At 42.6% G+C, this 13,156-nt stretch overlaps 2 protein-coding genes across 7 annotated transcripts in view; both read right to left on the reverse strand.

Annotated features, from left to right (window-relative positions):
- LOC117969720 (E3 ubiquitin-protein ligase TRIM39-like) overlaps positions 1 to 13,156 on the reverse strand; it is a 30,809-nt gene that overhangs the window by 8,780 nt on the left and 8,873 nt on the right. For 2 of the 6 annotated variants that reach the window (XM_059015600.1, XM_059015595.1), the window contains exons 1-4: positions 3,447 to 3,964; positions 858 to 917; positions 402 to 437; positions 215 to 241 (exon numbers count right to left, since the gene is read on the reverse strand). In XM_059015600.1, the coding sequence (XP_058871583.1) occupies positions 215 to 241; positions 402 to 437; positions 858 to 906 (112 nt within the window). In that variant the 5' untranslated portion in view covers positions 907 to 917; positions 3,447 to 3,964. Of the gene's footprint in view, positions 1 to 214; positions 242 to 401; positions 438 to 857; positions 918 to 3,446; positions 3,968 to 11,940; positions 12,256 to 13,156 lie in introns of those variants that run through there. The other 4 variants (XM_059015596.1, XM_059015601.1, XM_059015598.1 and 1 more) reach the window with 4 other exon arrangements.
- On the reverse strand, positions 8,518 to 10,842 carry LOC131722034 (uncharacterized). Its single transcript, XM_059015606.1, has 2 exons — positions 10,799 to 10,842; positions 8,518 to 9,865 (listed from the first exon to the last, which is right to left on the reverse strand). The coding sequence occupies exon 2, from the start codon at positions 9,824 to 9,826 to the stop codon at positions 9,215 to 9,217; it is 612 nt and encodes a 203-aa protein (XP_058871589.1). The 5' UTR covers positions 9,827 to 9,865; positions 10,799 to 10,842; the 3' UTR covers positions 8,518 to 9,214.

Consider the following 13,156-nt stretch of genomic DNA (forward strand, 5'->3'; position numbering starts at 1 on the left):
TATTTCTGCCAACGTGTTGCTGATTATTTAGAGGCAACTTCTTCTTCTTCAAACACCAGGTCCATTCCAGGCTGGAGCCGCGATGAAAACAGTGCAGTGCCGAATTCCAGCAGGAGTGACACACACACACACACGCACACACACACACACACACACACACACACGCACACACGCACATATATATATACACACTGTATATATGAATTCAACTTGCCAATTTCCTTCTTAAGTTCATAATTCTCTGGAAAACAGAGAAAGGAAAGTTTTGTAAATTAAGATTTTGTTGTAAAAATTTCCATTTCAGAAATAAGTGCAGTTAGTGGGTTGTCAAAGTTTCGTTTTGGTCCAGGACAAAATCGGATTGTAATTTAATAAACTCTCTATCAATCTGATGAATTTACCTTGTTTCAGTTCTTCAAACTGCTTTTCTGAGCTACCTGTATAATTAAAAAAAATAATTCAAAATTAATAAAATTTCAATCAATATTTATTTTTGGTACAGTATTGGATTACATTAGAGATACTTCAATTAGAAATCAAATAGTCCCATAGGATTCCCATGGTGGTGCTATATAATGTATGGCACTGCAATGCATGGTACATTGATGGTACAGGACAGTACTACCATGGTAAAAGAAATAGGACCATGATGGTACAGTGTTGGATTAGATTGTTGACACCACCATTGTGATACTTCAATTAGTAATCAAATAAAGTCCCATGGGATTCCCATGGTGGTGCTATGTACAGTACAGGATAGCACTACAATTGTAAAAGAAACAGGACCATGGTACAGTGTTGAATTTGAGTGTAGATATATTATGTCTTAAATTAAATATTAAAGAGATATAACTTACTATGATCAGCCTTTGTTGATCCCGGCAAAAACTGTTTTAGCAAGTCCATGTCCACGAAACCTATAATTTTTAAAGAAAAATAAATGCAAGTTAAAGGGAAGCTTCCATTCAATTGGTTAATGTGTCAGACATACAGTCCCGGTACACTCTCACTGGGATGGGTTGAAACAATGGGCTTGATTGTGACTGGCTAGAGGTGCTCTCTTGTTTGCTGTAAGATAGATCAGGGTTTCCCAATGCTGGTCCTGCAGGACCGCGGCCCGTCTGCCCTGTGCAAATACTTCATTGAACCCTCAATTGAACTAATCATTTGCCTGCTTTGGCTTTTTAAATTGTTTAGCTTATAAGAAGTTGGAGATTTCAAGTTCCTTGTTATACCATTTTATATTTAACTTGAAATCTACATCTGTTAAATAATTTCTTCACAGTGTCCATCTGTTAAGAGTTGAGATTTAGCCAAATTATTAGTTAAATGTGGTAACTGAGAGCTCAGTTGGAACAAAACCCAGCAGGGCAGACAGGGGTCCCCCAGAAGCAGGATTGGGAAACCCTGAGGTATCTTACTCCTTCTGGAATTCTGCGTGCTGTTTTCAACCCAGCTTCAAATCAGAAACAAACTGGCAGCAATAACAAGCGAGTCTGATCCACATCTTTTGAACTTATAGTATTTATCACCTGTGAGCAGTTCATTTCACAAACAAGTTTGATATTATTCTCCATAGTAAAAAAGAGGTCCTTTAAAATTGAATTAATTCTGCCATGTATTTCTTTTTCTCTTCTGTGTAGATTATGTTACATGATAACAACATGACTAACTTAAGAAACACAGAGCCGACGAAATTATAAAAAAAAGTAGAACTTATTTTTAGATGTGGCAATTAAGCAAAGATATCAGCGTCATTATAACTGTCAATTTGTTTATAATTATTTAGTGGTGACTTATTCTTCTTCAAACACCAGTTCTGTTCCAGGCTGGAGCCAGAAAACCACGCAGATTTCCAGCAGGAAGAATATCCTGTCATAACACAACCAGACAGAGCTTGTTCGTTTTTGGAACTAAAACTAGTCACGTTCATGGCTAAGTAAGTACAAGAGTCGAGATAAGAACTCAACGACCTGGGATGACTAACAGTAAGTTCAATGCCCTTTAAACAACACACAGCCTATATAAATTAGACATTGAAAGTTCAATGCGATTTCCAAGGCCGTTATGTCCAATATAACAATTTACAATGTGTTTATTTATTTGGCTGTCGGTTTTATTCAAGACGACTATCACTTAGTTATTTTACATACAATGTCTGGCCAATATACTTGCTTGCTTGCTCAAAGGTACAGCAGCAGTGTGTGCCCACTTAGGATTGAACCCTCACAAGACACTCCGGTCAGGAGACCAGAGCCCTAATCACTATTCCACAATGCTACCCTTAATAACCAACAAGATGTATTAGAATCCAGCGCAACAGCAATACCTATTCCCCGAGAGGAATGCACGTTGCAACATTTGGCAGAAACACAGTTATTTCAAGATGTATTTAGAATCCAGCGCAACAGCAATACCTATCCCCATAGAGGAATGCACGTTGCAACACACATTTGGCAGAAATACAGTTATTTCGCAGTATTCCACACTAAGAGCAAAAGTCTGTCTAGTGTTTACCAACATATCGTAAAATAAAACAGGCTACAGAACTGCCTCTCTTTAATATTACAACCAAAAAATAATGGTCGGATTTTTTTTTAATATTATTACATTGTATTAAACATATCGGATGATATTCAAATGAGCATTAGTTTAAAATAATCAATACGAGTCCATTAAATAATAAACAAAACGTACCTTATACAGTGATTTTAATTCGCTAGTGATACAACTTTAGTTTATTATAATTCAATATGATTTAGTCCAGATTGACAGCGCGGTGTGTTCAATTATATTCGAAGCGAGTTACCCTTGTACTTCAAATTAACAGTTAGCCGCCGACCTATAAAAAATAAATAAATAATGAAAAAGAAAAAGAAAACATCTTTGAAAAACGTGTCTCCCCTATTTCCATGTCTAAGGTAGTGGATCCTAACATGACAGACGCGCGTAGACCTCTGCACAGCTTTACTGTGGATTTTTCCCCATGTTTTTTATGCTTCACAATACCTCCCTGTGATTTGCAGTGCTTCCTTAAGCTTTTATAAAATGTATCAGTACTTTATTAAACTGCCGTGCTCCAGAGTCGTGTCGAACTCAATTCAAAAACAACATTTTAGACTAAAGAAGTAGCCTACTATTCGCACGGGACTAAACATCAGGGGATCCTCAGCTTCTGACCCGCTGCTCCGTTTATAATAGTACTAGGCTACTTGTCTTTAATCGCAGATGTTGTGTTTGAATTGAGTTCGACACGATTCTGAAACTGCCCTTTACCGTGCTTTCCTTTTTTCTTTTCAGTGCTTTCATTTTGCTTCATTGCACTGCGCTGCACTTTTAGAAGGAGACGGCTTTTATAATTAAAGTTGACTAACAAGCTATTCAATAATAAATTATTTCTAGCTAGCGTTGTACACGTTTAGAATCATTTCAGATATTGCTCTTACCTTGAATATATTTTGTAATGAGTTCTTACAACGTTCGTAATCCACAGTGAAAACTCTGCGTTCGTCCGCTTGCTTTCTCCAGTGCAAGTTCCCTTTCAATTTGAAGACGACCACCAACATGACGCACTCGGTCCAGCCCACCCGAGGGTTTAAGTGCTAGTTGGATTTAAAAGATGGACCGTTGGGTGTCCCAAAGGACCAGAGATGAGAGGCCCTGCCTTAAGCAAGGACACAGCACACCAGCTGGAAAGTCTCACTCTTTGGCCTAGAAACCTCACTCTTTGGGGCTGGAAGTCTCACTCTTTGGATTAGTCAACCCTTGGCATCTCTGACACACACTGATAAACACACAGACATTCAGACACTTGAAGTGTTTTTAAACGACAGGGGTTTTGTTTACAGCATTTGTATATGGACTTTACTTGTACTATGATTTCTGTAGTTTCCCTACAATAATATTAAGAAAACTATTTTTATAGTAATGATGACATAAACATATGGTGTACATAAACTCAGCATTTATAAAATAGATTTACTATAGTACATGTTTACTATAAAAACAATAATTGTGAGAAAAAAAAATCTGGGCAGACAATGCTGCTGAACTGCTGCTCTATACAGACACACACACACATGCACACTGCTGCTCTATACTGCAGCTCTATACAGACACACACACACATGCACACTGCTGCTCTATACTGCAGCTCTATACAGACACACACACACATGCACACTGCTGCTCTATACTGCAGCTCTATACAGACACACACACACATGCATAGACACACTGCTACTCTACACTGCAGCTCTATACAGACACACACACTGCTACTCTATACTGCAGCTCTAAAAAGACACACACACACACGCACTTAAGTCCTAATATTCTTGGATGTTCAGGATTTTAAGATAAGCATATACATGAAAGGATGTCGCACACATTTGATAATATTCTATAGGGTGGGCATCACAAATGCAGGCCATGAATTTAAGTTTCAAAAAATAAATGAACACACACTTAGCTGTGTTCCACAATTGCACACAAAAAAAAACTTGATTTATAATAAAGGAAAAGAGCTGATGTGTCGACCACACTGGTCTTTGTCGAAGCATCACAGGGTAAAACCTGGGCTCCCTTAAACCCCAAAATGCACACAATTGCTCAATTGTAATAATTATTTACAGAGGTCAGTTAATCACAGTGATATTTCAATCAATTGTAATAGAAAACAATGTCCCAGTCATTGTATACAAATTATACAGACCCCTCATTTTTACAAATGAATGTGTACCGGTGAAGCTAACCAAAAACATGAGGGTGGGTGGGGGGGGGGCGGCTGGGGAAGAGAGAGAAGCAAATTATAAAAAAATGTAAATTAAGCTAAATGAAATATGAATCCATTTTGTGGTTTTCTGTTTACTGTTATCTATCCATCCATCGGACCCCTCTTAGTGTAAGACGTGTACAGGCCTAAGAACCCTCTCTACAAACCAGTGGACTGAGAATTCCTCTTTAGCATGATTGCTGTTGGTGCTGAGGTAGCGTGTTCACATCCCGCTGTAGCAGCATATACAGAATATATATTTTACATTAGAGAGAGAGAGATGCAAATACAACAGTTGTTAAATGTTGTCACTAGGGGGTGCCACCATGACCTACTTCTGATAATCACATAAGAACTGTTCAATATGTGCTCCTTCATCATACAGAATGAATTGAAAGTCAAACTATTTTTGTGTTGAGAACAGCATCACACCTCACTCAATTTCACCAGGGTGTTCCAATCAGTGTCACACCTTACTCAATTTCACCCAGGGTGTTCCAAACCATGTCACACCTTACTCAATTTCACCAGGGTGTTCCAAACAGCATCACACCTTACTCAATTTCACCAGGGTGTTCCAAACAGTGTCACACCTTACTCAATTTCACCCAGGGTGTTCCAAACCATGTCACACCTTACTCAATTTCACCAGGGTGTTCCAAACAGCATCACACCTTACTCAATTTCACCAGGGTGTTCCAAACAGCATCACACCTTACTCAATTTCACCCAGGGTGTTCCAAACCATGTCACACCTTACTCAATTTCACCAGGGTGTTCCAAACAGCATCACACCTTACTCAATTTCACCAGGGTGTTCCAAACAGCATCACACCTTACTCAATTTCACCAGGGTGTTCCAAACAGCATCACACCTTACTCAATTTCACCCAGGGTGTTCCAAACCATGTCACACCTTACTCAATTTCACCAGGGTGTTCCAAACAGCATCACACCTTACTCAATTTCACCAGGGTGTTCCAAACAGCATCACACCTTACTCAATTTCACCAGGGTGTTCCAAACAGCATCACACCTTACTCAATTTCACCCAGGATGTTCCAAACCATGTCACACCTTACTCAATTTCACCCAGGGTGTTCCAAACCATGTCACACCTTACTCAATTTCACCCAGGGTGTTCCAAACAGTGTCACACCTTACTCAATTTCACCCAGGGTGTTCCAAACCATGTCACACCTTACTCAATTTCACCAGGGTGTTCCAAACAGCATCACACCTTACTCAATTTCACCAGGGTGTTCCAAACAGCATCACACCTTACTCAATTTCACCCAGGGTGTTCCAAACCATGTCACACCTTACTCAATTTCACCAGGGTGTTCCAAACAGCATCACACCTTACTCAATTTCACCAGGGTGTTCCAAACAGCATCACACCTTACTCAATTTCACCAGGGTGTTCCAAACAGCATCACACCTTACTCAATTTCACCCAGGATGTTCCAAACCATGTCACACCTTACTCAATTTCACCCAGGGTGTTCCAAACCATGTCACACCTTACTCAATTTCACCCAGGGTGTTCTAAACAGCATCATACCTTACTCAATTTCACTCAGGATGTTCCAAACCATGTCACACCTTACTCAGTTTCACCAGGGTGTTCTTGAGCTCTTTCAGGCTTTCTTCACTTTGGTCCGCTGCTTGTCTTAACATGTGGGCGGCCTCATTCCCTTGTTTTATGGCCTGTTCCAGGGCAGCGCTAACCAAGACTGTGATGTCAAATTCCAACACAGTCTCTACTCTGCTTCACTGGGGTGAAAAAGACATGCAGTCTTAATGATCAATATAGTTAGACAGCATTGCAGTTCATTTTCTGTTATGTCACAAAATCGACGTTGAGATGCAGGTTTGTTTGTCATTCTGTTGTGTTTTTACTGTGAAGGGAACCCATACGGAAAGAAAACATATTTTAAATATATTTATGAATGGGGAACATGATAAATATATGAATAATATACTTATAACCTTACATATATTTTCAACATATAAAATATATGGCTCACAGATTAAATCATATTTAAAATATATTCCGAATGCACCAGATATTTATGCATTTTTTTTATACATTATTAATTCATTTTACTTAACTGACTAAAAATATATTTTACAATATATTGTTATAAATATGTATTTGCAACAAACTTACTGTGCATTTCAAATATATTATGTTTTTGCCTTACATTTGTCATACATTTTAAAAACATTATTTATGGATGCTGTTTAAATATAAGAAATATATTTAGCAACAAATTGGTGTAAATATTTTGGAACTGAATAAAAACACATTAAGAATGTATTCATAAGTTTCCCTGAAATGTATAATGATGCTAATATGTGATGCTGACCTTAGACATTGATTAAACATTAACTACATATCATACAGTACATACATTATATATTGTATTGAAACATGTATTTAACTTTTTAAATGTAATATTAATCAAAATATTTATTATATAAAGAACATAAGAAAGGTTACAGATGAGAGGAGGCCATTCAGCCCATCTTGATTGTTTTATATACAGGTATGTATTAGAAAGGTTACAGATGAGAGGAGGCCATTCAGCCCATCTTGATTGTTTTATATACCGGTATGTATAAGAAAGGTTACAGATGAGAGGAGGCCATTCAGCCCATCTTGATTGTTTTATATACCGGTATGTATTAGAAAGGTTACAGATGAGAGGAGGCCATTCAGCCCATCTTGTTTGTTTTATATACCGGTATGTATTAGAAAGGTTACAGATGAGAGGAGGCCATTCAGCCCATCTTGTTTGTTTTATATACCGGTATGTATTAGAAAGGTTACAGATGAGAGGAGGCCATTCAGCCCATCTTGATTGTTTTATATACCGGTATGTATAAGAAAGGTTACAGATGAGAGGAGGCCATTCAGCCCATCTTGCTCATTTTATATACCGGTATGTATTAGAAAGGTTACAGATGAGAGGAGGCCATTCAGCCCATCTTGCTCATTTTATATACCGGTATGTATTAGAAAGGTTACAGATGAGAGGAGGCCATTCAGCCCATCTTGATCGTTTTATATACCGGTATGTATTAGAAAGGTTACAGATGAGAGGAGGCCATTCAGCCCATCTTGATCGTTTTATATACCGGTATGTATTAGAAAGGTTACAGGCGAGAGGAGGCCATTCAGCCCATCTTGATTGTTTTATATACCGGTATGTATTAGAAAGGTTACAGACGAGAGGAGGCCATTCAGCCCATCTTGATCGTTTTATATACCGGTATGTATTAGAAAGGTTACAGATGAGAGGAGGCCATTCAGCCCATCTTGCTCATTTTATATACCGGTATGTATTAGAAAGGTTACAGACGAGAGGAGGCCATTCAGCCCATCTTGATTGTTTTATATACCGGTATGTATTAGAAAGGTTACAGACGAGAGGAGGCCATTCAGCCCATCTTGATTGTTTTATATACCGGTATGTATAAGAAAGGTTACAGACGAGAGGAGGCCATTCAGCCCATCTTGATCGTTTTATATACAGGTATGTATATGAAAGGTTACAGACGAGAGGAGGCCATTCAGCCCATCTTGATCGTTTTATATACCGGTATGTATTAGAAAGGTTACAGGCGAGAGGAGGCCATTCAGCCCATCTTGCTCATTTTATATACCGGTATGTATTAGAAAGGTTACAGATGAGAGGAGGACATTCAGCCCATCTTGCTCATTTTATATACCGGTATGTATTAGAAAGGTTACAGGCGAGAGGAGGCCATTCAGCCCATCTTGCTCATTTTATATACCGGTATGTATTAGAAAGGTTACAGGCGAGAGGAGGCCATTCAGCCCATCTTGATTGTTTTATATACCGGTATGTATTAGAAAGGTTACAGGCGAGAGGAGGCCATTCAGCCCATCTTGCTCATTTTATATACCGGTATGTATTTGTCATATATGGATATTGTCGGAGCAGATTTGTAAAGGGTTGGGATTTTTTGTGTGGAAACTGCGATTATTTGTTGATTATTGTAAATATTTAATTACTGTTTCTGTGATCATTGTTCACGTTATTGTTTTACATGTTTATGGTTCATTTGGGAGTATTTCTGTGATTTGTTATTAATCAGTGAAAATCACCCTGAGAGGTGTGTGAGTCCACAAGGAGGTGTGGAGGTGCCTGTGTGTGTGCGTGCGCTTGTGTTAGTGAGCGGTGAGTCACTGCTGTCAAATAAACTCTGCTAAATAAACACCTCTGGTGTTATCTAAAGATCTGAGTTGCTTCCTGTATTAATCCATAAAGTGCCCTGCTTCTCTACAATATTGTTTGACAATATCAATGTTGGAAATTGAATCTTTTTGGCATCATCGCAATGGGATCTTAGTTGGGCAGGGTGATGACTGAAAAACAATCAGACACAATGAACACATAAATGAGTTATTCACAAACACCGTACCCTGGGCCTGCAGGCCGCTGTCTCGCCAGGCACGCTGATGGCCCTCATGTTCTTTGCCAGCTTGCCCATCAGGAAGACCATCTTGTTCACGTTTGGCGCAGTCAGGAGGGTTGTACCAGCGAACAGCCCTGCGGAGACTAATCTTGTGAAGATGTGATCCTTCTCGAGCGGCTCTGGGCTGTCGACACACCTTTGAGAGGATGCCATCCTTTCGGCCATCTTGTCCAGCTCCTTCATCAGCCTGACCACCTCTTTGGCGGCCTCCTTGTCAGTCTCTGTGATCTTCCTGGCGGTCTTCATGCAGTCGCTGGTCTTGAAGCTCTCTACTCTCTGCGCCATGCCCCATATGGCTGTCATAGCCGTCGTGACGGCCACGCCCCCAGCCACCGCCCCCAGCAGTGGCACGCCCAGGCCTGCAGTGCACACCACCGAAACAAAGGCCCCCACAGGGGCCAGACCCCTCACTTTGCGGCTGTAGTTTGCTTCTCGTCTCATCCTTTCCAGCTGCTGGGCGATGTACCTCAGCTGGCTGGCGGAGGCCTCTTGCTTGGGAATCCAGGCCTTGAGTGTGACGTAGAGCTGCTTCACCAGCTGCATGCCTTCCTTCCACCACACACAAGAGTGCAGCTCCACTGCCTGCATCACCAGCAAAAGACACCGGCTCACAAGCTTGTCTTGTTTTTAAAGTTAGTGGATCCAATTATTTTGTACGTTTTCACCCAAACCAATTTTGGACCAAGGTTTGGACTTTTTCAAATGAAGGTGAAAGAACGCTCACATGTCAGATTTAAAAGCTGCATTTAAATACAGATTGTCTAAGACCAATTGTTTAAATCATGGTGTTATCACAATATAGTGTGAAGCCAGGAAAAGCCAGGTCAATACAGGAGAAAGCACAGTGAAAGTACAACATTTCCATGCAAACTTACTCTGGTAAACTTGTGTACGTGTGGAGAGGAGATAGAGAGAGAGAGATGGAGAAGTCACCCTTATGAAAGTGCTATATCATTATCATGGTATTGTCATATAGTGCAGGTCAGCACAGCATGGTGAGGCTTACTCAATAGAACATAAGAAAGCTGTGAAAGCAAGGTAAATGTGTGGTGAAAAAAATAATAGGAGTCAACATGGTGAAAGTGTGAAATTATAATGCAGATTTACTATGGCAAACTTTTCTAAGGGCTGGGACTGAGTCTCACACAGGACTGTAACCAGTCACATGTCAAGTGTAGGGGGGGGGGGGGGGGGGAGTTCTTGTGAGCAGATCAATCGGCTTATGGGAAATGGGAAATCTCCAAATCCCTCTTCTAGACCAGAAATGATAACAAGCCCTTTGACTTTGCATATTCTAGGAGGTAAAAGACTAAAAATAGCGATAGACATGGTGTGGTGGGACAGACACAATGTAAAAAGATAGATACAAAAAGGTTCTGTTACATGCTCCTGTAATAGCAGATGAAAATCAGTGCCCTCCCCATGCCCCTCTCACCTGTTTGCTGGCTCTCTCTTCCTCAGGGGTGACTGTAGAGTGGCTCCTGTAATAGAGTACCCTCCCCGTGCCCCTCTCACCTGTGTGCTGGCTCTCTCTTCCTCAGGGGTGACTGTACAGTGGCTCCTGTAATAGAGTGCCCTCCCCGTGCCCCTCTCACCTGTGTGCTGGCTCTCTCTCTTCCTCAGGGGTGACTGTACAGTGTCTCCTGTAATAGAGTGCCCTCCCCGTGCCCCTCTCACCTGTGTGCTGGCTCTCTCTTCCTCAGGGGTGACTGTACAGTGGCTCCTGTAATAGAGTACCCTCCCCGTGCCCCTCTCACCTGTGTGCTGGCTCTCTCTCTTCCTCAGGGGTGACTGTACAGTGGCTCCTGTAATAGAGTGCCCTCCCCGTGCCCCTCTCACCTGTGTGCTGGCTCTCTCTTCCTCAGGGGTGACTGTACAGTGGCTCCTGTAATAGAGTACCCTCCCCGTGCCCCTCTCACCTGTGTGCTGGCTCTCTCTCTTCCTCAGGGGTGACTGTACAGTGGCTCCTGTAATAGAGTGCCCTCCCCGTGCCCCTCTCACCTGTGTGCTGGCTCTCTCTCTTCCTCAGGGGTGACTGTACAGTGGCTCCTGTAATAGAGTACCCTCCCCGTGCCCCTCTCACCTGTGTGCTGGCTCTCTTTCTTCCTCAGGGGTGACTGTACAGTGACTCCTGTAATAGAGTACCCTCCCCGTGCCCCTCTCACCTGTGTGCTGGCTCTCTCTCTTCCTCAGGGGTGACTGTACAGTGGCTCCTGTAATAGAGTACCCTCCCCGTGCCCCTCTCACCTGTGTGCTGGCTCTCTCTCTTCCTCAGGGGTGACTGTACAGTGACTCCTGTAATAGAGTACCCTCCCCGTGCCCCTCTCACCTGTGTGCTGGCTCTCTCTCTTCCTCAGGGGTGACTGTACAGTGGCTCCTGTAATAGAGTACCCTCCCCGTGCCCCTCTCACCTGTGTGCTGGCTCTCTCTCTTCCTCAGGGGTGACTGTACAGTGGCTCCTGTAATAGAGTACCCTCCCCGTGCCCCTCTCACCTGTGTGCTGGCTCTCTCTCTTCCTCAGGGGTGACTGTACAGTGTCTCCTGTAATAGAGTACCCTCCCCGTGCCCCTCTCACCTGTGTGCTGGCTCTCTCTCTTCCTCAGGGGTGACTGTACAGTGGCTCCTGTAATAGAGTGCCCTCCCCGTGCCCCTCTCACCTGTGTGCTGGCTCTCTTTCTTCCTCACGGGTGACTGTACAGTGGCTCTTGTGTTTGGTGGCTGCACACAGTAGACACACAAAGCTCCAGTCAGTCCTACAGAACACCTCCAGAGGTCTGTGGTGCTGCTGGCACAGTGTCTGACTCAGATCTCCAGTGGCCTCCACCAGCTGGTGCCTCTTGAAAGACGAGACCATGAAGTGAGGTTTGAGGTGCTCTGGGCAGTAGGAGGCACTGCAAGTCAGACAGGATCTCACCGCTCCCAGTTTTTTCCCAGTGCAGAAGTCAAAGGGCACGTGTCCAGGCCTGGTGAGACTGTGAGTGGAGAGAGAGGGGGTAAATCTCTCACTGTCACTCTGATTCCTGCTTGTACTGTGCACAGACACTCCATTCTCTCTCACTGTCACTCTGATTCCTGCTTGTACTGTGCACAGACACTCCATTCTCTCTCACTGTCACTCTGATTCCTGCTTGTACTGTGCACAGACACTCCATTCTCTCTCACTGTCACTCTGATTCCTGCTTGCACTGTGCACAGACACTCCATTCTCTCTCACTGTCACTCTGATTCCTGCTTGTACTGTGCACAGACACTCCATTCTCTATCACTGTCACTCTGATTCCTGCTTGTACTGTGCACAGACACTCCATTCTCTCTCACTGTCACTCTGATTCCTGCTTGCACTGTGCACAGACACTCCATTCTCTCTCACTGTCACTCTGATTCCTGCTTGTACTGTGCACAGACACTCCATTCTCTCTCACTGTCACTCTGATTCCTGCTTGCACTGTGCACAGACACTCCATTCTCTCTCACTGTCTCTCTGATTCCTGCTTGTACTGTGCACAGACACTCCATTCTCTCTCACTGTCACTCTGATTCCTGCTTGTACTGTGCACAGACACTCCATTCTCTCTCTCTGTCACTCTGATTCCTGCTTGTACTGTGCACAGACACTCCATTCTCTCTCACTGTCACTCTGATTCCTGCTTGTATTGTGCACAGACACTCCATTCTCTCTCACTGTCACTCTGATTCCTGCTTGTACTGTGCACAGACACTCAATTCTCTCTCACTGTCATTCTGATTCCTGCTTGTACTGTGCACAGACACTCCATTCTCTCTCACTGTCACTCTGATTCCTGCTTGCACTGTGCACAGACACTCCATTCTCTCTCACTGTCACTCTGATTCCTGCTTGTACTGTGCACAGAC

The sequence above is a fragment of the Acipenser ruthenus genome, chromosome 50, assembly GCF_902713425.1.
Source record: "Acipenser ruthenus chromosome 50, fAciRut3.2 maternal haplotype, whole genome shotgun sequence".
In the NCBI taxonomy this organism is placed as follows: Eukaryota; Metazoa; Chordata; class Actinopteri; order Acipenseriformes; family Acipenseridae; genus Acipenser; species Acipenser ruthenus.

Bases quoted from the DNA above. Each gene is read 5' to 3' on its own strand.
- LOC131722034 (XM_059015606.1), bottom strand. From the start codon at position 9,826: ATGCAGCTGGTGAAGCAGCTCTACGTCACACTCAAGGCCTGGATTCCC.